General features: G+C 38.1%; 1 protein-coding gene across 1 annotated transcript; it reads left to right on the forward strand.

Annotated features, from left to right (window-relative positions):
• The first annotated feature begins 8,943 nt into the window (after nucleotides 1–8,943).
• On the forward strand, nucleotides 8,944–22,987 carry LOC104474825 (protein-glutamine gamma-glutamyltransferase 5). Its single transcript, XM_086741489.1, has 13 exons — nucleotides 8,944–8,950; nucleotides 11,303–11,482; nucleotides 11,781–12,023; nucleotides 13,330–13,448; nucleotides 13,968–14,096; nucleotides 14,330–14,507; nucleotides 15,439–15,571; nucleotides 16,607–16,710; nucleotides 16,815–17,057; nucleotides 18,479–18,805; nucleotides 19,705–19,862; nucleotides 20,195–20,328; nucleotides 21,289–22,987. Exons 1-13 carry the CDS (start codon nucleotides 8,944–8,946, stop codon nucleotides 22,985–22,987), a joined length of 3,654 nt encoding a protein of 1,217 aa, XP_086597615.1.
• Nucleotides 22,988–25,004: the final 2,017 nt, after the last annotated feature.

Here is a 25,004-nt window from a genome sequence, read left to right on the forward strand (position 1 = left end):
GAAAAAGGAAAGCTTGTGATGATTCTAGGGTTTCAGACAGAGAGGTACGTACATACCTGGGCTCTTAGGTCTTGGTTTAGATTATTATAACAATCATAGATACACAGCTACTTTTGGGATGAGATGGTCTTTGACTTTCTTTGCCCCACATAGTAAGAATATATAAAGATGTTTTCTCAGATCTGTAAAGAGAGAGGGAAACATGGGAGATCCGTCTTTAAGTATTATCAATAGTAAATAACAAGATGAATTACCTGTACTTATGTTCTTCTCCAAAGAAGCACGAGGAATTTTATCTTTTGCATCATCATGCTTTCTCTTCCAAAGGAAGATGACAGAGTTTGGAGCTGGTGCACAAGGCTGATGACAGCCACTATCCACACCCTTTACCATTTTCCTTTAATGATTTACTATTTGGATGATCATTAGCTGGAAAGAAAAAGTTTCCATAAGCATGCAAGACATCCAGGCTCATATCCCTAATTACTATTCTTTGGCAAGATGACAGCACATTTCACTGTAATTATTGCTCAGCTGGGTGCGTGCTTATGAAAAAAGAACTCATTTCAGATTATTGTATAGGATGTTAGGATGGTACTCTAATGTGTGATGTTCAAAACTAGCAAAGAATAGACTTGATATTCTTACTGATTTCTAAGCATAGCAAAATTATTTGCAGTAGATCTCGTGAATATTCAGTTTCTTTGCGCAGAAACTGAGAAATGATGTTAAAAAACAAGTTTTAAAACATAATGGAAAGCAGGATTAGACAAAGACATTACTGAAGATAACTGGATTATTTTAAAAGGCAGAAAACCAAGGCTATGGCTACTGTAACTTTAGCATGCAGAGAATCCATGCTTGTATGTAATAAACTAGCCCTAAGCATTTTAGTATGTCCTTAAAATACAGACTTGTTTAAAAGCTAACTGGAAAAACTGGAAGGTGCTGCTTGAAATATGTGATACCTGGGTGTGTAGATGTCTCCCTGCTTATTTTCATGATGTAATTAAGTGGTTATTCCACTTTTTTTACTAGGTCAATGAAGTATTTTTCACTGTTCTGACAGAGAAGTGCCAAGAGGAAAGGAGTGAACTGGATTTTCTTTCTGTGTATCACATGAAATTTGGAAGGTTTGTGCACTTAGGAATGTATTAAAACAACTAGAAAAAAAAACAACCTGAAAGCAGATTCTTATTCTGGATTTTCTATTGAAAATAATTCCATATGTGAAAAATTCAGCATCATGAATTTTTGCTCAGATGTGTTAGGTGAAGAAGTTGCCTATGTGTATGTGCTGGTTTCGGCTGGGATGGAATTAATTTTCATCCTAGTAGCTAGTATGGTGGTATGTTTTGGATTTATGCTGAAAACTGCATAGATAAAGCAGAGATATTTTAGTTACTGCTGAGCAGTGCTTACACGGTCAAGGCCTTTTCTGCTTCTCACGCCATCCCACTAGTGATTAGGCTGGGGGTGGACAAAAATTTGAGAGGGGGCACAGCTGACTCCAACTGACCAAAGGGATATTCCATACCATATGATGTCATCTTTAGCATATAAAGGCAGAAGAAGAAGAAGAAAGGAGGGACATTCAGAGTTATGGCATTTGTCTTCCTAAGTAGTTGTTACATGTGGTGGGGTCCTGCTCTCCTGGAGATGGCTGAACACCTGCCTGCCAATGGGAAGTAGTGAATGAATTCCTTGTTTTGCTTTACTTGCCTGCACAGCTTTTGCTTTACCTATTAAACTGTCTTATCTCAAGCCACAAATCGTCTCGTTTTTACTCTTCCAATTCTCTTTTCCATCTCACCAGGAAGGAGTAAATGAGCAGCTGTGTGAGGTTCAGTTGTTGGCTGGAGTTAAGCCACAACAGTATAATGAGGAATAGTACTTAGCCAATCATACCTGAAGTACTGATCATCTTGGTATAAAAGGATGCATATTCAGTCCTATGCTATTTTTTTATATAATGTGTGAGGGGAATTTCATTAAGAATCATGAAAATAAGTTATCCATGCCAATTTTCAGGACAAAAAAAAAAAAAAGCATGACTAGATGAAACTAGCACCTTACACATCTTAAGTTAGATCGTTAACTTACTTAAAATTCAGTCCAGCGAGCATCATGACATTATATACTGTATCCTGCTAAAAACAAAACACCAAACCAACTATCTTATTTTGAACTGTCTAATATCTTTTGTTAGTATAAATTGATGATATCTAATGCTTACTGAATAAAAGCTGTATATTGAATCTAAGTTAAGCTAAGGTAGTTCCTTTTATTATGGTATCCTTTCATTTTGAAGATGATAGCACCTATATAGCTTTTATAGACTATGTTAATGGATATTTTGCTTAGTAAAATGTAGTAAACATAAACTGAAGTGTGCATCAGAAACTATTGTTCAAAATATAGAATATTATTAAATGGTCTTGTTAAAAGTCTGATTGTGGCCACTATGTATTAAGGTGCTAAATGACACATGAAGGATCATATTGACAGAAAGCAGAGATCTCAAAGCAAGCAAAATTTGTTTATTGAGCAAAGAAAGTCTACTGACTCAGGAACTTCTAGTAAGGGGAAACAAGGGCCTTCAAAGAAAGGTGTTGGCATCAATACCTGTGTTTGTGCAGCTGCATTTGTAAAAGAGTTCAATGTATTTGCTACATCATTCTAAGACTATGTTTATACACCATGCTTGTACAGGAGCTGGAAATATTTACTGCTTCATATTGAGAGACATCAAATGTCTTCATGCTAGTCCTGGCTTATGTTTGCCATTCCTTAATGACACTGTAATAAACTAGAAGTAAAAATCTGCTGAAGTAACAGGGTTTGAGTTGGATGAGAAATTATAAGTGGAATGGAGCCTATTACACATGTAAAACCAATCCATGATGATACTTCCAATAGTATCTATTACTTTGACTTGCCCTACTGCTTCCCTCCATCTAAATTGGTCCTTCCAGCTCCCTATCTCTCTTTAACACCTTTCATTCCATGTTTTGTGCTGTATTTATGCTGCTGAAAACAGAGCTCCATATTTCACTAAAATCACTTGCTAATCCCCTACTATTGGGAGGGCTCTGAAAGCTGAGGCAAATACCACTAGAGAAATGTAATTGCCTGACGTTCCAGCAAATGTGTTCTTTTGTCTGCCCAAATCCACTGTCTAATAATTCCTAAATGAACAGAGAAATCACCAGCTGTCAGTTTTGATAATCTAAAAAACTAAAAATTAAGAAGTTAGTAAATAAGTTTAAATGTATTTGGATCTTACCCCCTGCAAAAGTCTTTGTGACGTTGGAGCCTACAAGTGAGTTACTATTCTATTTCTCATTGAAGAAAGAGTGAGTCTGTATATATTTTTTACAAGAATAAAAATTTAATTTTGCATCTCTCTTTGTACATAACACTATCTCCTATATACACCATGTTGTGTACATGTGTAAGATACCCGACATAGAGATAAGAAGCAGCCAAAAATTTTAAGAATCTGTCCCTGTTAATTTGAACTTATGATTCTTCTGCTCCTAACTGCTTAAAATTAAAACAGAAGTATCTATTTTTGACTTCAAAATAAGTCATGCACAGGAAATTTTAGAAATCTTGAAAAAAGTTACATCAGGCGGGTATTGAAATTAGTTTGTCAGAACCAAAATATTTCCTCATCTCTGTTTTTAATATTAGATAGTTCCCAGGTAAAAGCAAGAACTCTTTTTATTGTAAATATCAGTACTCAAGACTCTTACTTTTTTTGCTGGTGTGAACATCTGTGTTTTAGACCTGTGCCTCAAGATGCTGAGCTCTACTCTTATATATATAAAAAAATAATTAAATGAACATCTACAAAAAAGCATTAGAGGAGAGAATAGATATTTTTTAAACAAAAAGAAGGCTTCATTAAAAGTTGAAGTTTTAAATTAAGAAGCAGTATAGAAGCCAAATTGTGTTCTTCTGGAGAGTGTCAAGCCTCCTGTGATCCAACCCAGTAAACGTCTCTCCTTGTTTTATTCTTCAACTCACACTGCTCAGACTGAATCTTTTCCAATTATCTTTGCCTGTCCAGGTAAAAGATCCATGGTACCTACTCCATTGCTTGGGCAGTTAGACTGGTGGGTTATAATCACGGTTTCCTCTGTATGGGAAAGTTACTGCTCAGTGAGCTGAGGTTTGAATTTACAGTACTGCTAGCTTATTCCACTTCCATTTTTAAATAGAGTTGTGAAAATGCTCATTTGAAAGTGAATTTACAGTACTCAGAGCAGCTTACCTGGCAAATTACTCAACTATAAATTCTAGATTCAGTTTGTGAAAATAAGTTGGTTTTTCTTTTTGGTAGACAAATAAAATTTTTCATTTTATTGAAACTTATTAATTGCAATTTATGCCATGTTTATGGTTTTAGTCTATTAAGTTAACCTGGTCATCATTGCTACTGTTATTAAGGTACATAAAAAAAGAGCCAATCAAAAAAAAAAATACTATGGAAGTGCTATAGAGCAAAGGTGAAGTAGAGAATTAAGGCCTACTGGATGACTCAGGTTAGCATTTTACCTGGCTCCTGTCCTAAATATGATGACAATATACATTAAGCACAAATTATGTAGTTGCTTGCTCTTATGAAGTACACATCCTATAATTGTTTGACCTTTCTGCATTCTGCATGTACTGCAACATTATAGGTGTATGTCTTTCTCATTGGCACTGTGGATAATAGGCAAAACCATCCTATTAAATAGAGCAAAAAAAGTGGCTTGCACAGTTAATGTGAACCCAGTAAAAGGCTAAGGGACAAGAGAGCAAGTAGCTTCATCAGAACGCAAAGTGAGTCCTATGGACCAGCTTGGAGGGGAGCTGCCTTGAAGGAATTTTTGCTTTCTTTGTATGAAGACTGGTGGTTTTGTTGTGTCAGAAACCACCTATAATTATTTAATGCTACTAATTTCCTCCAGCTTCTAGAAAGACAAAGCTGCTATGTACTTCTTAAAACACACAGGCTTCTTGCTGAAGATTTCATTAGCAGCATTTCTTTGTCCTAATTCATCTGTAAATAGGGTGTTGTAATACTTGCTTACACTCAACAGAATAGCTGCCAGTGCTTTCAGGTTCTTTAATGAAAGGCACCCTCATTGCAAATTGATTTATGAATTTTAAGAAACTTCTGGGTGTGTTCTGTGACAGAGTTCATGTTAGTTTGCCAGCCTATTGTCCTTGTAATATGAAGTTTCTAGATGTCGGATGTGGATTCCTAACAAATGCGTGCTTATTTTAGTGCTAACCTATGGTATCCATTTTTTTTTTTTTTTTTTTCTCTATCGCCTTTCCTCATTAGACATGAACACTCTTGAACTCTTGGGATCAGACAGTAATGCCAGTTAGTGACCTCAAATATCCTGACTTGACAGGTAACTATGTACTCCATCACTCTTTGCTATTTCTACAAAATTGTAAGTTCTTTAATAAAGTAAATTCCAGGGCTAGTGATCAAAGGAATACAATTATATGACCAAGTGCAAAAAGTGAACTTGAGGGCTGCTTCAGTACCTAGCTTTTTAAGCACTGTAGTTAACCCAGCCTTCCACTAGATGACACTTTCACCAAAACACTTCAACCACAATTCACGTATTTTCTAATTCTTTCCTTGGTGCCCTGTTAGGCTGTCATTTTGTGTTCCTTTTTCTTGAAAGGATTTCTTGGATGCTTGATTACTGTGACTTCTCTGTTGTTCCTGAATATATTAGTGATTCTGCGGAACTGCATCAGTGCCGTTCACAAGTGTTATTTCTGTGATTGCAATGCCCTGTTTTTCAATCCTTGCCCTTTCCTAGTGGCATAATGGGCAATTTAAAGCTGTGAAGATTTCGGAGCCTTAGCAGGCACACCACTTGACTTTGTCAATGCTCATCATATGTCAGTCTATTGTAATGCAAGTAGTATTTAAAAAAAACCTCAGTTATTGTAAAAGGTAAATGTAGTCTGTACTCTTATAAATACGCATTACTCCAGAAATTTAAAAATCCTCTCTAAATTACTACTGCACAGATGCTTGTGCAGTAAGGGCCAAAGTCAAGGTCTTTAAAGAAACTTAATAATCTAAATGGCTTAAATTCTGGAAGTGCCTAAATCCTCAGAAATGTGCTATCCTGCAGATACGCATCAGGCATATCAGCTTCTTTGTACATTTCAAGGAATGTTGGATATGTAAGATAGCGTAGTCATGTGGAGAGGACAGCTCAAGTGAATGATGAGCAAAGTATTAGAGAAAAAAAAAACAGAGGCAGAGGGGAAAAGCAGCCCCAGCTGGGACCAAGGGACTATTGGCCTTAGCTTGATGTACCTCACTGTCAGGCAGGGAGAGGAACGGTTTCTATCCAAGAGGAGACACCTTGGATAAAAGGCAGCAACCTGCCTTGGGGGTCAGCAATCAGGATGAATCTGTTGTTTAGATAGGCCATAAGCTGAGGCACAAAACCTTTCTTTGGACCATATCTCTATTTCCTTTTGTACTAAGTGTCCCACACCCCTTTCTTTAGGGTGGTGGCCCTGTTGCACGGACTACCTGAGTCCAGCTCTTATCATACGATGCAGGGCTTGGAAAGCAAGAGGGGTAAGAATAGACTGAGTGCACCTAGAGAGCTAGTATGCTATGATTTTCTACCTTCTTAAAGATTCTTACTTTAGGCACTTGGGACATGGGCTCGAGTAAGAGGACCAACCAGTCTAATAGCTGTGGGCTGGCAACAGCAATTGGATGGCTTTGCAAACACTGACAGGTGGGAACTTGGGTATCTGGGAAGCTTTGCTTTGGGGCTGGGTATCTATATAGTGATCCGGCAGAGACAGATAGGCACCAAAGCACCTTCAAGGATCTAAGCAAGCATTCTTACTAAAGTCAGTGACTCATATCCATACAGAAAGTGTTCCGCTCCTGATTCAGGCCTTTATTATTTTACACTGTTAATTAAGTCTCTTTGAACCCACAGGTGCAGCCACTTACTGATGCTTATTTATTTTCTTTTATTTGTCACAGGCTTTCTTTTACCAAAAATATTTCAGGCAGTTGATTGAACTAGAAGAATTTGAGGGGATTTTCGTCTATTCTTGGAAACTGTAACCAACTTTAATACTTTTCTGTTCTATTCTCTGGACACTAGTATGGACATATGTTTGTAGTCAGATCTCCAGTGGGTGACTAGACCACTACCACTCCTGTTTTACAGGTTGATTTTAAGTTGATTACATGTTTATGGCTACTAAATTACTTTTTATTAAATAGTATTGTTTCTAATTTTTCAATTACTTGAAGTTTAATAGTCAAATGTCAAATATTAAGAAAAATAAAGTTTTCAGATATATGAGAAATGAATGAAATATTTAGGATTCATATATTTTTTTCACGTCTGTCTACTGACTAGCCAAATATTTACAAATTTCAAATATGAATCAGTTGAATACTATGTTCACTTTCATATTCATCAGTCATACAAGTACTGTATGTACACTCTTTTCCAAAGACACTGTTGATGTGCTGATTTTTTTCTTTGCTTTAATTTCTCTGAAGTTATTTCATAATACCTGAGTTGTGAAGTTATGCTTACTAAGTTATTTCGTTGTTAGTTAAGCTGTTTCATTTTATGATTTCTTAAAGCACTGTCTAGAATCCAGGCAGTTATGCAAATCACTGAACTTTAGTCATTGTGTCCTTTCTGTATCAGTTAATGATTTTTTGGGTTTTGGGTTAGTTTGGGGTTTTTTTATTTGTTTGGGTTTTTTTTTTTTTGGGTTTTTTTTTTTTAGTTTGCATTGTTTTGTGGTTTGTTTTTTTTAAAAAAAAAAAAATCCAAAGTAGAATAACTTGGAGCCATTCAAAGGATATCTTACGGAGTAAAGCTTGGCATAGGTGCATAAGAAGGATAGGAGGCAACTGTAGCAAATGTTCATTCAGGTTTTGGAAATTTCAATCCATCTCTTCTATTTGTAGGTCAATGTCCTCATCACTGAGTGTGCAGAGAGAACATTTTTTGTAGTTGGTTTGGTTTATTTTACTAAATATGCATGGAACCTAAATAAAATAATACATTTTAATGTCACAATATTGAAATGTTTTCTTTTCACAGAAATTGGAAAAATCTCAAATGGTTTTCATAATTTTGGGGGAAGGGAGGTGGAGTAAGCTAAGAAGCTGCAAAACTAGTTGTCTGCTAGAACATAAATATACAAAAAGTATAAAGATTTTTAGATGAAATTTTACTGTCTACTTCAAAAACACTTTATGCATTTGCTCTGTTTATTTTACAATTTAGCTGGGAAAGTTTGTAACAGTTGATTTTACTCTGACCTCCATTTAGAGGGAGTGCTATACAGACTTTCTGAAAGCTGAGATCTCTGCTTACATTGTAATAAAAATGTCTACTGATGATATTCAGAGAGTCTAAACTTGACTTATGTCTAGTGTTCTTTATTGTTTTCCTACAGGTGATTGAAGATGTCTAGCCAGAAGGGAATAGTAGGTGCTGGGATTTATGGGAACTTTAAATGGTTAAAAATAATGACTTACGCTGAAATGTGTTTATATTCATCCTGGTCTTAAAATATTTTTGAGACATGGCAAGTTGTAGGACATCGACAGTGCTATGCTATAGGTGAGGTACCAAGATCTCTCCCTCCCTTCAGCCTCAGGACTCTCCCTAATAATGCTGGAAGTTAAAATGAATCATTTATGAGCATCAGTAGACACATGGGTGTGGCCTCTTTGCAAACTGGTATTTTGTTGACGCAATATGTGTGACAGCCTTTTAGTTCTGAATATAAATGTTACTGAGAGGAAATTAGGTTGGTTCACAGAGGAGATCAACCAGACTGCAGTGCATCTTGCTGAGGAGCAGGTACCTCCACCAGTACTGTGCTTCAGATACTAGTGCATGTAGAAGAAAAATGGAAGGTGAGTGTCTTGAAACTTTACTATCATCACTTGACTCAATACTGAAAGTGGACAAAAAAAAAAACATGTACCTATTGGTGTGTGGAGTCATTGTAGGGGTTACTTTTATGGTTTAGATTTTATTTGTGGATTTAGTGAGAAAGAAAAAAAAACAACTTTTGAAAAAAACCTTTCCTTTTATGAAGGAAAAAGAGAGCTATGGAGAAGAATTGGTGAAACAATAGCCAATTCTGAGAATAAGAAAGAGCATGGAAAAGAATATATTTTATTTCCAGCATAAACTACAAAGTACTAATTTTCAGGATTCTCATGCTGGAAGTAATTATTTCACAATGAATACCTGAAGTATTTTCTCTGGAATTAAGGCAAAATGTGAACTGATAGAGAAAACCCAGTGGCTGCTATTGGAGGTCCTGTTTTTACCAGAGAGAGAAAACCAGTAAGAGATGTGAAATTGATTAGCCTTTAGTGTTTTCTCTGAGCTGCCTTTGCTTAAGAAGGCAATAGTTAACGCCTTTGTGATCCAGTTGTGATAACTAACTCTGATAAGAAAACTGTGGTCTGACTTTAGAGAACTTTCTTGGGAAACGTGTAATATCTCAACTCCCTGATGTTCCGGTTCAGCTGGATTAATGAGTGGATGAAGTGTAGTTGTCTCAGTGTATAAACGCCTCCAGAGGATGGGCAAGGATCTATCAGGTTTCTTCAGTGTTCTTGACCACAGGAATTCGTCATACGTGCTATAAGCGCTTCTAATCCTTTCTGTTCAACCAGAACACTTTGTATTGTGGTTGACAATTCTCATTAAGATATGAGATTTTCAGTTCAATTCTGTTACTCTTTCTTGTCAGCAGGTATGATGCATTCATGAGCAATAATGATGTAATGTATTGCCATATTTTTTGGTTGGTTTTGACAGTGTGCATGCTTTTAACATGGGTAACACCCAGTTCTGCATTTATCTGTTGATCTTTGCTGAAGAGCTGAATGAGCAGTTAATTACCAAATTTAAATGGTTAGATGAAAAATGAAATTATTTTGGTTCAAGGAAACAAATCAGAAAAAGCTGCTGCTTTCTCCTTGCTCCCCGCTGCCCTCCCAATTCATTTCAATTATGATTTAATTCAGGATATGATCCTGGGAAACTCCAGTGGTTTATGTTAAAAGTGTCAAGGTTCCATGGGCTTAGCTATGAGTCTCCTTTTATGTGGATACATCCTTGGTTCTGGATGGGAAAAATTAGTTTCCCCTAATTACCAACTCTGAATTCAACTTAGTGCCAATATAATTAGAGAAGTTGCATTTTTTGGTTGTTCTGCAGGCTTAGCAGGACCAAATGTAACCCTTTGGAGTTAAAATAATCTACAAGACTTCATCGTTCAGAAGGCCAAGTTCCAAAATGGCTGAGAATCTGTGGCTCCCATTGTTGTCAATTAGAGTGAAGCATTTTTGAAAATAAAAAGTTGTATGCAAATAAGTAAAAATGAGTGTTGCCACCCATCCTTTCGGCACCAAGATCATAATTACCCCTATGAAATGGTTGATATTATCCAGGCAAGATGCCCAAGGAGGGAACAGCCAAGATTTTTGAGAAGCTAATCATAGCACTTGGAATAGATTGTCAGCATTTTTTTAGATGTCACAATTTGTGAATATTTCCTTCTCCATGAAGTTCCTCAAAGATGTCTGCAAACTTTTATGACTTCGGGAAATGCAGACTGAGACATTTGCATGCATATTTAACAGTATTTACAATTTTGAGTGGACATTTATTGAAATCTATTTTTTTCATAACTCATTTGGAGTGCCATTTAAGCTTTCAAACACTTACATTTGTTATTAAATATTTTATTTATTCAGTTTATTTTATTATTTTATTACTTGTATAAAAAAACAGCTCTCAACTGACAGCATGTGTAAAACATGTACTGCCTACCTGTGCTTGAAAAACAACTGTCTGTAGACAGTGTGTTGTAATGTGGAGAGAATATTACAATGCAAAATCAGTTTTTCAAGTAAAGATACTAATATTGTCCCTCAGCATCAGGTATTTATAAAGCAAAAAGGCATTATATAAAAGTTGTGAAACTTGTAGCACAGCTTTTTAAATCAAAGCCTTATATGAGTTTCCACCTGCAAGCTAAAGAAGTGGTGAACTTGTAAGAATACTTTTATGGATGTATGTCTCAATCTCAGTGTTGCTGAAGCTTGAAAGAATTCTTGAATGATATTTTTTAAACAATTATGTTTGTCTTTCATCATTATCTCTTCTTTCATATAATCTTGACCTCAGACAATGATGGAAACTCAATTATCTGTTTTTTCCTTTGTGTTCCTTTCTCCATCCTGCAGTCATCGAGCTGGGAGAAGTTGACCTGAACTGTCCTTCCAACTGCCAGATTCATAATACACATTTCTTCGGAACTGACAGACAGATAATAAGGAGAGGACAAGCCTTCAGCTTTTATGCTCGTTTCCAAAATCGGGAATGGGATGACTCTGTGGACCAGGCCATTTTCACCGTGGAGACAGGTAGTCACTCCCAAACTCTGTGTAGTCTTTCCCAGTCCTTTGCTGGTAAATAATATTTCCCGTAGTCTTCAGTGACACATAGTATCTACTCTTTCATCTTGCATGTGAAAAGACTACCTTCCCCTAACTCAGGCAGTTCTGCTAACGTGAAGTTTTCTCACTCTGCCACAGGAGTGATAAGTGAAAAAGAAATCCTCCCTTGGGAGCTTTGCATTGCAAACGATAGCTAAGCAAATTACTTGCCTTTTACATGTGCTTTGTTTAGTTTGATTGAAATTGTATCTATTTTCCTGAAAAGGCCTCAGACCCTGTGAATCAAATGAGACGAAATGTACCTTCCCAATGGGCAGATGTCTAGATCAAACCTGCTGGAGTGCTTCCTACAAAATTCATCAGCCAAAATGCATCAATATCAGTGTGTTTCCTCCCTCCAACGCCTGCATTGGCCGTTACATTCTCAATATGCAAATCACATCTTGTGGTCACACATATCAGAGATGTCTTGGAGATTTTTACGTCCTTTTTAACCCTTGGTGTGCAGGTAAGAATTCTAGTGATGATCAGATAGTTTTAAGAAAAATTCTAGTGATGGGCAAAAATATTGAACGTGTTTATTACTTATCAGGTAAGTAAGGGATGAAGTCACAGAAATAATGAGAAACAGTGAGGGATTTTATTCTATTATTTTTTTTTTCCTGAAAGTTTAAAAGTATCTCAAGCCAGTGTTTTGATTTGGTTTCTTGATGGTAGTAGGGATGTAGTGTAATTTTTTCTCTCACTTTTGCAATGGCTTGATAAGAAATGAAGCAATGGGCACAAACTAAATTACAGTAGGTGTCCTCTGAACATCAGGAAATACTTTTTTTACTGTGAGGGCGACGGAGCACTGGCACATCCCTGAAGATATTAAGAAGGCATTTGGACATGGTCTTGGGCAGTCAGCTCCCGGTGTCCCTGCTTGTGGTGGGCTGATGCTGGTTGGATGCCAAGTGCCCACCAAAGCCACTCTATCACTCTACCTACTCAACTGGACATGGGAGAGAAAATATAATGAAAGGCTCATGGGTTGAGATAAGAATAGGGAGATCCCTCAGCAGTTACCATGGGCTGTAGGTGGATCTCTGCTCTACAATGGACCTCCATGGGCTGCAGGGGTACAGCCTGCCTCACCATGGTCTTCAGCACGGGCTGCAGGGGAATCTTGTCAGGAGCAGCAATTACTCCTTCCCCTCCTTCCTCACTGACCTTGGTGTCTGCAGGACTGTTTCTCTAATGTATTCTCACTCCTGTCTCTGACTGCAATTGTTGTTTGTGCAGGTTTTTTTTCCCTACTTGAGCAGGGGGATTGTACCAGATGACCTCCAAAGTTCCCTTCCAGCCTCAACCATTCTATGAGTCTGAATTCTGTGATATCACCATGAAATAATACAGTACAAATATAAATGAAATTTTGTAGATCTGGTTCCAGTAGCAAGCAATTCTGGAGCCTGTAGGACCTTGCCAAAAGCAATACATGGCAAATATTCTCATTGTCTTTAATTTTGATTTGATTAAAATCAGATACCTCACTCTAAGTGCACAGTGTTTGACTTCTAGAAGAGCTTAGTGTGAAGATAAACTGTAATTTCTGTAATTCAGGTGTACTACAGCAGGGAGAGACTTAATAAAGATAATATCTACCTGTAAGTAAAAATGAATTGTCTGTGAGTGTTTAAAGAGCCTGCACCCTTGAACATGTTTAAAAGTATAAATCAAAAAGGAAAGAAAGAGGAATTCAGTGAAGTAGAAGATACAGAAGTTCTAGAAATGTACGTATTATCTGACTGATAGGTCTGCATCTTTTCCAGATGATCCTGTATATTTGGACAGTCAGGCCCATAGAGAAGAATATGTTCTGAATGAACATGGCATACTGTATGAAGGAGTTTACAAGCATATTACCTCTCGACCATGGCACTTTGGGCAGGTACTTTGTGAAAACTGGTTCAGAAGTACATGTCATCCATAGATGGATAAATGAAGTGTTGTCTGTATTTTTTCAGAAATATGTGCTATGTTATGGAGAGTGAAACCTTTTTAGGACTGATCCAGACTATGCATGCACAAAACAAAATGTCTGAAAATCTCACTGTAGCCCAAACGACTGGAAGGATGTTTTCTGTAGTAAAATTAAGGAAACTGCAGAATGTTCTTGGAAAAGGTGAAACAGAATATTGTAGTTCTGAAGGAAAATTATTCCGTTGGTCTCAAACATAAGCAAAAATGACATGTTTTTCCCTTTGGATTTCCTTAAGGCAGATAGACAAAACCATACAGACCACTAGGAGCTGTGCTTGATTAAAAAAAAAAAAAAAAAAAAAAAAAAAAAGAGGAGGGGAGGAGAGAGAGCAGCTCATATATGTGATAATGACTAGACTACTGACAAGAAAGGTACTTTGTCTATGTCAGAATACCATGACGTCTGTGTTAACTTCTCTTTCCTCAGTTTGAAGATGGGATTCTGGATATCTGCTTGAAGATCCTAGACATGGGTGCAAGTTACCATCATGGCTCTGATCGTGACCATTCTTGGCGCAATGATCCTGTGCATGTCAGCATGGTGGTAAATCATATGGTAAGACCTCTAGTGGCATGTGACCTCTGAATAGATCACACTTCACTATATTATAGAACAACAAATTGTGCTGTAATCTAACACAGCATGAGTAGCAGGGAAAATCCTTTCAGTGCTCCGATTCAAAGGAAAAACTAACTTGTAACATTAATCTCTGATGATTTTGTGATATGCTTAATGTGTGAAGACATGGTCAGCTATTTGGAAACGTTGTTTTTCTTCTCTCTTTCTAGATAAGCAGCCATACCACTAACAGTATCATGAAGATTCCAGAAAACAATGATTACCTGAAAGGAACAAAACCGTTTTCCTGGAATGGAAGCATCCCTATTCTTCAGCAGTGGTACAATGGCAGATGTAGGCCAGTGAGATATGGGTACTGTGGGTCTCTTGCTTCAGTAATGTGCACAGGTATGATATTTCAGTCTACACTTACTTAGTTGTCCAAAAAGGAAGAGAGAAAACCGGGATGAAAAACTTCTGGCTTTAAAAACTGCTGGAAGAATAATGCTCATAAGCATTTTACTAGAAAATAAATCAACTATTTTTTCTCCTGTTATGATATAGCATGGCTCCTAACGTAGTGTTTATTATAAACCTATTGCTTTCCTATACACTGTAAAGAGCAGGAAGAAAAGCAGTACTGTCTTTTCTGTGACCTTTACACCATGCAGCTATCAATACTTCAGCTTTTATTAAAACACAGAGCAACGGCAGCATTGTGGAGCAAAAATTTATTCTTTGGATGAGGTTTGATGGATGAGAAAAACCACTAAGTTATGAACAGGAAGAAGACCTCTAGCAATCTCTAGCTCTAAAACATAAAAGCAACAGGCTACTATCTTCTTTTACTGTAAAGGATGAGATAATAGTGAACTAAACTCTACAGACAGAACATTTGATTCCAACTTTATACTATTTATTTACTGAATCTGCTTCTGTATTGAAGAAAATTAGATTGATATTCCATAGATTAATCTCTACGTACTGCACTGTTTAAAAAAAAAAACTTCCACATTTTATTAATGCAGGATCAGGATCATTATTTCTGAACTTACAAGAGACCTAATTTGGGGTTTTTTTTTAGAGCTGGAAGAATAACAAGCCATTCCTTTCTGCAAGACTTTTTTCAGACTACTTTTCAACCACTAAAAAGAAGTTTTGAAGACAGAATGGATGCATCCCAAATATTGCCTCCTATCCGTTGTGTTTATATAATTGTAAAGCAGAACATAGGAGAATTTTTTATAAAATAAGTGAAGAATTGTAACAATGGTAACAAAGAATAGTAGCAATGGTTACTACCATTTGTAATGACTCATGGATATATTTTTCCTTACAGTGATGAGGTGTTTGGGAATTCCAAGCCGTGTTGTCACGAACTTCTGTTTTCCATGCTCAGTTGAGAATCCCCTTGGTATTAACGAGATTTTTGACAGTACTGGAAAAAACCTGAGTGGTAAAGACAAACTATGGTAAATAAGAAACAAACAAGCTCTTTTGGATTTGTCAAAAAATAAATGATACAAAGACTAGTGTAAATCTAGCAGATCAGTGTATCTCTTTCATTGGTGTGGCAAGGCTGTTCCGTTTCCTAATAATGCATTTCAAAACCATGAAATTACTTAAGAGGCAGTTTGCTCAATGTACATTTTCAGAAAAAAAAAAAACAAAAAAACAACCAAAACCAGTTTTGAGAACTGATGCTACTTGCTTATCCTTCTCAGTTGAAAGAATAAAGCCATCAATCTTAGTAGCTGTAAAAATATTAAGTAGAACACAAATTACAAGGGAAAATTTATCACAAATTAGGACTATTATTTTCAGTCATAATCTATTGTTTGATTATTACATTGTCTTCCCGAGGCTCCTTATCATGGATTGCTTTGTTCTTGTAAACTTTTCAATTCATGTTCATATAACTGTGACATTATCACTTATCATAGCAGAATTTCATGCTTTCACCCTTGGCCTGTGTATTCATAGTTTCACTGTACTAGAATTTTGTTTGTATCTAAGTCTTATCTGTGAGAGCTTTTAATAAATTTTCTGCCCTTTCACATGTCAAAAAGATGAGGTCAAACTGAAATACTAAGGGAATGAGGATCTTATTTTAGCACAAAATACTTAAGAGTTTATTCTTCATTAAGACATTAAAAAGAAAACTAAGACAGTATGTGATTTTCCTCTAAAGAACCAGGAGGAAAATGTTAGGAAAATAAACTACTTAAACGAAAGAACTTTATTAACATTATTAACTTAAAATCACTATTAACTTAAAAAAAAGGACTATAAGAAGAATGTTTTGCAATCAGGTCTGCAGACTCCTGGAACAAATTTCCATTCTGAAAGCAAACAACTCCTGTCCCCAAACATCATTAACAGTGTTAAGACATAGAGAGTCTTCAGTTGATTAAAGGGTTATCTCTGACGTGGTTTTCCTCCGTTGTAAGGCATTAAACTCGATGATCCAAGAAATGTGTTTAATCTTATATTCCTGCATCCTACAGGCGATATCACTGCTGGAATGAATCTTGGATGGCTCGCAGAGACTTAAACCAATGCTGTGGTGATTGGCAGTGTCTAGATCCAACACCTTTGGAAACAGGCAGAGGTAACTGTTTATTACAACTTTAATTGTTTTCCTCGGCTTATATTGTTGAGTTTCTCTACTACTCAGCTTGCAACCTGTTATAACATTTTTGTTATCTGACTTAGGTTCAGCTTGCAGCGGTCCTACATGGGTTCGAAGCATCAGAGAAGGGGAACTGGACTTGGACTATGATGGTCATCATATGTTTTCTCGAGTAAATTCGAACTATGTTGGTTGGCTTTCCCAAAATAATTCTAAAAAAACAAAATTTTTCTGTGACGCTTGGCCATGTGGACAAAAACTAATCACCAAGAGTGTTGGCAGTGAGCAATTTGAAGATATCACTGGGGCTTACAAGTATGAACTAGGTATGATGAAAAGTCATTACATGGCTTAGAGGAAATCTTAAATGCTAATTGCATGAAATTATGGATGTAATTTTTCCTGTGTTAAAGTGAGTAGAACAATCTGAAGTTGTGCTTTTCTGAGAAAGATGAAGATGTCTTTCTGTTCAAAGATCTTGATTCTTAAACTTCTAAACATATTTACATGATTCAAAAAAACCACACAGTGATTACATCTATTTAGGATAGGATAGGATAGGATAGGATAGGATAGGATAGGATAGGATAGGATAGGATAGGATAGGATAGGATAGGATAGGATATTTCAGTTGGAAGGGACTTACAACAGTCATCTGCTCCAGCTGCCTGACCAAAAGTTAAAGCATGTTATTAAGGGCATTGTCCAAATGCCTTTCTTTAAGGCACTGATAGGCATTGGGGCATTGACTACCCCTCTAGGAAGCGTTCCCAGTGTTTGACTACCCTCTCGGTAAAGAAACCTCAAGTCTAAACCTCCCCTGATGCAGCTATGAGCCACTCCCACACATCCTATCACTGGATCCCAGGGAAAAGAGATCAGATCAGTACCTCCCTCTCCACTTCCTCTCATCAGGAAGCTGTAGAGAGAAATGAATACTCCTCAACCTCTTTTTCTCCAAATTAGACAAACCCAAAGTCCTCAGCTGCTTCTCATAGGGCATGCCTTCCAGCCCGTTTAATACCACTATTCATATGTACATGTTTTGGTCACACTTGTACAGTAGTTTAAAATATTAGCAGACTTTAGATAATCTAAAAAAACCTCTAAATTCTTTTAAACCCAGGATTAACATCTTACTTGTTACTTCTTGTACCAAGTCTGTCTGTTACTTACTAAATTTGTACATTATTAGGATATTCCACTGTTCTTACTTTGGGCTACTGATTACTGATTTTCGTCTTCCAGTAGTAGGGAGGAGTTCAAAGAGGAAAATTGCCTGAAGGAATGAAGAGTGGATCACAGCTGATTGTAAAATTGCAAGCTCTGGGTTTTATTTTTAATAGGAACAAAAAAAAAAAAAAGAAAAAAAATGATAGTTTATTTGTTTGAATGGTGTATTTTGCCTTTTGAGAGACATAATAGCATTTCATAGTCACCCTAACCCCTATAAAGGGTTGTATTTTGAGTTTTGCATGAATTATACATTTTGAGATTTACATGACCATTTTAAAATTTAATTAATCAAAGTAACATATATATTTTTTAAATGTTTTACTGAGATATTTATTTTCTTCTATGCATTCAGGCTACTGTATCTTTTGTTTCAACATCTGGTGGATTTGTTCTACAAAGCCACATTAGTTTTCAGGAAGGAGGAGGAAGAAATTTAATTCTCTTTATTATTTAGGTAGATATGGCTTCTTGTGCCTCTAGCATATTCATTATCATGTATCTTCTTCAACAGGTTCAGTGAAAAACAAAGAAGCCTATTACAGGGCTTACAGAAGAATTCACCCGGGGTACTGCAATGCTTCCAACTGTCATATTGATAGAGAGTTATCATCTCTGAAAAACCCATTTTTGAGTGACTCTGGTATTAACATGAGGTTAAAGATGGCTAACTGCCCAATGTATGGTGAAGATGTCCAGCTGCACTGGCTGCTTGAAAATTTGCGTAGTGAAAACAAAACCCTGAAGTTTAATTTATGTGCGCAAATAATAACCTACAGTGGTTGCCCAATGGATCAGTTTTGGAAAGACTGTGTGAACGTCACGTTGGGTCCAAGGGAAGGTAAGAAGGTTAATTTGTCTAATATCCTTTTGTCCACTGTTCTTTTCAGGAGCTAGTTTGTTTTTTAGGATTAATGGAGACTTCCTAGTAGTGGTGGGAAGTAAAATGAGCACAATGTTAAATATTGACAGCTGAACTCACTTTCGGGTAATCACTCAAAAATCAACACAATGTCAATATAGTGACAGGTAAATCATAGTCTTTCCTTAACTTCTCAAGGCTTAGAGATTCTTATGGTAATTTAAAAACTTGTTTCCACTAAAAGTTCAATTCTGGATTCTGTATTCAATACAAAGACAAAGTTACAGCTGTCTATCAGAAAAGCAATTTGTTTCCTCTGGCCAGAAGATATTAGTCAGTGTAAAACACTTGTTTTGAGCACAAAAGTAATTGTTTCTAGATATATCATATGCACTTCCCATATATCATATGGGAAGTGCAAAGGTATATCAGAGCATAAACACTCATTTTCCGGGTTAATATTTTTTTTCTGGAAGAAAAATGATCCCTTGAATTAAAATACATCATTGTAAGATGAAATTTCATACCTGATATTAACATTCTGTTTTACCAATCTTTAATTTGCCTACATTTGAATTATTGCTTTAGGAATTACACTGGAATGAAAATTTCTGAATTTTGAAGAATAATAATAATAAACCAACCTGCTTGTAAATGCACTGATATAGTTAAATTAACTGAAAACTGCGAAGCTGGTTGTTGAAGGTAGCAATGTATCACCCTAAGCCAGGAAATATCATGTCCGTTTGCAAAGATACTGTGATAACTTAATATTTGATTAAGCCATTATAAGTGCTAGTTAAACTTTAGGAGGAAGGAAAGTGGATATTAACAAAAAAAAAATCAGAAAAAATAATGAAAATAAATTTGTTTTACAGTGAAAAAAATTCCACTGTGTATATCATATAGTCAATACGGACCTTACCTCTGTGATCACAACATTATCAAAGTAGTTGCTGTCTCAGATCCAGAGTGTGGAGAAGTTCTGATGGTGAGCAGGGATATTGTGATCAACAGGCCACCTGTTATTGTAAAGGTAAAGAACTTTAATTATAGGTTTTGTGATCTAAAGAACAGACTTAGAGAGTATTATTGGCCACTTCCTAAGTACAATGACAATAAACTTGAAATTCTTTCTTTTTTAATTTTCTTTTCTTTTCTTTTCTTTTTTATTTTAGCAAGATCAGTGTGATTTTAAATGATTAACGGTTGACTTAGAGTGATGTATAGAGATCATATAAGTAAAGCAGAAAGAAATATGATTAAATAATCCTTTTTTTTTTTACTTCCATTTATTTACTTCATAGTTAATTTTGTAAGAGTTACAAAACATAAAATGTTTTTTTTATTTATTTATTTTCTGACTAGCTACTGAGCCAGCCCAGACTGAAAGTACCATGTACTGCTGAGATCTCCTTCTGCAATCCTCTCCAGGAAGATATGAAGAACTGCGTAATGACTTTAGAAGGCTGTGGTTTATTCAAAGAGCCAATGACCATTGAGTAAGATCATAAATTATTTAAACTGGAATAATATTGGGGATTGACTAAGGTATGCTAGATCAGAGCAGGTTTTGAGGAAGACATTCTGACATTTTTAGTTTGGCCCTGAACAGGACTTTTTGCTCCTTTTTACTTTGACTCCATGAAAAGCCTCACTTCTCTTGAAACTGATGGATCATTTAGAGCTGACAAGATAAGATGCTGCTTCATTTTTCTCAAGATTTAATTTAAGTATGTGTTTCAAATTTCTGTCTGAAAGGGAATGCACTCTTTTCTTTGTAAGAAATTCTATCTGGAACTCACATCCCTTATAATCCTATTGAGTTTATAATATAATTCCTCTAAATATTCATGAACTGGCACCACATACGTGAACAATTAGAGAACGACAGTGAGAAATAGCAATATATTCTAAGCTCATAACACGTTAATCACAGGAAGCTGGAAACTTCCAGGATGCTATAACATTCTAGGAAAAGTAGCTGTTCATTAATATGCATTGCTGTTCTTCATGACAAGGAGAACTGACAGAAGTATGACTAGTTTTGAGGGGAAGCAATTAGGAATTGTTCTCACTGAATAATAATGAACTTGATTCCACAAAACTGCCCCATCTAACTTAGACTACTGGAAATGGGAAGCAGTAAATACATCTTTGAGGCAGAAGGGTGCTACATTTTTTAAGAATTTGAGAGAGTATAATGCATGAGTTTCCGGTTCCAATTACAGAACTGGCTATGGGAGTTTTACAAATCTTCTTTTGGGACGGAACTTGTTACTGTGCTTTTCCCAATACAGAATGTGGCTTTTCTGAAGGAAGGCAAGAATGACAAAGTTGTCATGAGAGTTTATCTCTGAAAATATTATAGCAAATCAAGCCTAAACGTGTGCACTCATCTTGCAGTGCTTTAGGTCTCTGAGCTACCCAGGGTCCTAATTCTTTTCCTTTTCTCGGTCCAGTTTAGGAACGCTGGCATCCAACCAACAGGCACGGACCGTCGTGGAGTTCACACCTTACAGGCTTGGCAGCCACCGGCTGCTGGCCAACCTCGGATGTCACAAGTTTGCTTATTGCAAGGGATGTGCCAAGGCCGAAGTGTGTAGCCCCATGGGCCAGAATGGTGCTCTGCCTGTCAGCCAGAATGGGTCACTCCCAGTATGTGAGAATGGCTCCCTCCCCATGAACAGCTCTGGGCCTGTCCCTGTGGCAGACACTGGGTTCAACTCCATGTGTGAATATGTATGTATCCCAGTGTGCAACCCAAACTGCAGTGCAGGGGGCCAGCCTGTGTACGACTTTGTGTACCTCCCTGCAGGCCATCCCTTATGCAACTCCATTGGCAACCAAGGCTTCAATCCAGGCGGTAATGCTGGTTTTGAAGTGGGATGCGATCCTGGCTTCCGTGTCATATGCGAGACTGTGCCTCCTGCTACGTGCGCCCCGATGCCTCCGTCCGTGTATGGCTCCACACCTGCCCCAGCATCCAACCCTGTGTGCCCCTCTATGCCTCACGTGATGTTTGAGACAGGTCCTGCTCCTGTGCACCAACCTGGAGGTGGAGGGGGGCCAATGTCTTACTCTGTCTCTGTCCCTGCAAATAATGCGGTGAGTGCCCTGCTAACCCACTTCATGGCTGGCTCCAGTCCCACTGCAGCAACCCAGGCAGTCTCTTCCCATATATCTACTCCTCCATCCCATCCTGTGTGCTCTCCAGTAGCCCACACCATTGGCAGTCCCATGCCACCACCGGCTCCCCTTTCAGTGCCTGCTGCCTCCATCTCACATGTTGTCTGTGGCTCTGCACCTTCTCCCACCACCCAGCCTCCATGTGGCCCAATAGCCACCCTGCCCTCCCAACCCCTGAGTGCCGTGGTAGCCCATGGTGTGTGCTCCCCGAGCCCTTGCCCAGCGGCTTCCCCGGTGTCCCACTCTGCTGCCCGTAGTGCCACCCCAGCAGGGCTGCAGATGGGGGGTGCCTCAGCAACCCACACCCTGTGCTCCCCACCTCCCCGCCCTGTGGGACCTCCAGCAGCCCACTCACTATGCTCCCCAGCCTCTCGCCCGGTGGGGCCCCCTGCGGCCCACTCGTTGTGCTCCCCCACTGCTGTCTCACTGGGGGCCACAGTGACCCACTCTGACAACTCACCCACTGCTGACCCCGAGGACTCACCGACAGCCTGTCTTCCATGTCCTCCAACCCCACGCCCCCTGGCGTCCACCACAGCCCACTCCCTCTGTGCCCCTGCCTCTCACTCTATCTCCCGGGTTGTGGGCACATCGGGGTCTCGTTCAGTGTGTGGCCCTCAGTGGGGCCCCTCTTGTGACACCACTGCTCGCTCAGGCTCCCTCTCCACGTGGATGCCTGCCTCCCGCTCAGCCTGGAGCCTCACAGGGCGCTCGGGCTACTCTCCCTTGTCCCGCACCACCTATGGCACGCTCACGCGCCCACCATACAGTTCCTTGACCCGCTCCTGCTACAACACCTTATCCCGCTCTGCTTACACCACCCTGCCCCGCTCTACCTCCCCCTCTCCCTATGCCACCCTGCCTCGCTCTGGGTCACGCCCCTCCAGCAGCACCCTGCCTCATGCCGGGTCCCGCACACCCTGGAGCCCTAGCAGAAGCACTCTCACCTACTTCAAACGCAAGTACCTATAATGGAGAACGACCTGGGGAAAAGCCAAAGACAGGGAATTAAAGTCTGTGCACAGATGCTTTGAAAGAGATTAGAAATTGGGTGATGGAGGGCAGTATGCGTCCTGAGTATTTATCCACGTATTTGAGATGTGCCAGAAAGCAGGCTGCTAGCCAACCGCTGAGGGATGCATTTGATGTAATACTAGTATGTCTTGAGATATGGTATGGTGGAAGTGACAAATGAATATGCTCACCATGGAGCTGTAGTGACAATAGTTGCACAGTGCAGGTAATCAGACTTACTTGCTTGGTCAAGCTGTTTTATAAATGATGTGCTTTCACTCTCTCCTCTTGATTCCTTGCAATGTGTATTTCTCAGATCTCCCTGGACTACAGCACTCATAGAATGTTGCTCTCCCTGCATGAAGTGTGCTGTACTTTGGAAGCTGCAAAGAGTTGGCAGCAGACTTACATTACACCTTGCCTAAGAGATATTGGGCCTCTGACCTCCAGTATTTTTGTGGCTTAGGTCAGTTCTGCATGCACTCATATTTTCTTAGTTATGAGGTAAAGAAATCTGTGGAGGTCATAGAGCAAGTAAATCACTACCAATCAACAGAAGAGGTTTTTTTTTTAAAAAAAAAAACAAAAAACCCAAACAGTTATAATAAATCTAGCATTACTACTCTTGATGTGTTACAGTTCCAGTATCAGGAATCCAAAGGTCAGGTTAGAAAGGCTGCAAAACTTCATAAATGATTAATACCAAATTTTGGCTTTCACAGCTGAGTATTTTTCACCTAGCATATTCCAAAAATTTCCTCATATATATTGCATATATTTAGGTTAATGGGAAAAGCTCTAATTCCAAGCCTATGCCTTTGTGATTCAATATAGCTAGGAAACTTCCATCAGCAGACCTGAACTAGAGAAGGAAGTATGACAGTATTCTTTCTTTCAAACAACAAGCCCTCCCAACTGAAAGATTAAGAAAGTGAATGAAAATGTATGATGTTTTCCTCAGATAATTGACATGGCTTCAATGCTAACCTTCTCCTAGTGTTTTAGGAATTGAAATCATACATTTTCTTAATGGACTTGTCCTCAAAATTTAGATTTGCTCAGAATAATTTTGGATTTGCTGACAACACCTCCCATCCCTCCATTATATTCCTCTAGTGCTCTGTTATTTTTAGTAGTAAGTTTTAGTGGGGTTTTATGGTAAGATAATTTTGCTGGTGCTGCAGAATCTTCAGTCATGTAGCAATAGTATTGCAGTAGTATCACTGTAGTTCATACCCCTATGCATTGTGATAAGATTGAGTAACCTTCTGGGGATTTTGAAAAGGCGTGATGTCAGATGTTAGCTATGAACAAACCAACTGTCAAATACATAATGATTCTGAGTATGGTAGAAGAAATCTTTGCCTGGATATTGTAGTTGAGTGGTCACAACTCATCGACTTGTTTTTACACAGTTTCAATAGGCTCTACTGGGAATTTGCTGAAAATTTCTTTGCCTGACTGACAATAAAAAAAAAAAGAAATTTAGAAAAAACTCTGTAATTCTGTTTTGGTTTGGTTTCTTTTTTTTTTTTTTTTTTTTTTGTAATCCCGGAAAGCAGGGAAAAAAAAAATCTTCCTTCCTGGGAATGTGAAATCTTCCTTCCAACCCATTTCTGTTATATTTCCTCTTCCTTTCCCTAAAGTCTGAAAACAAGGCTTCAAAATGGGATCTGAAATTAGAGGAAATCTATAAATTTCCCACTATACTTCTTCTAATGCAGCTCAGGATGCCGTTGGTTATCTGGGCTGCAGGCACACATTGCTGGCTCATGTTGAGCTTCTTGTCTACCCACACTTCCAAGTCCTTCTCCTCAGGGCTGGTCTTTATCCATTCTCTACTCAGCCTGCATTTGTGCTTAGGATTGCCCCAACCCACGTGCAGGGCCTTTCACTTGGCCTTGTTGAACTTCATGAGGTTCTCACAGGCCCACCTCTCAAGCATGACAGTTATAGTCATCAGATATTGAATACA

This window comes from Chlamydotis macqueenii, chromosome 2, assembly GCF_036417535.1.
Source record: "Chlamydotis macqueenii isolate bChlMac1 chromosome 2, bChlMac1.mat, whole genome shotgun sequence".
Classification (NCBI taxonomy): domain Eukaryota; kingdom Metazoa; phylum Chordata; class Aves; order Otidiformes; family Otididae; genus Chlamydotis; species Chlamydotis macqueenii.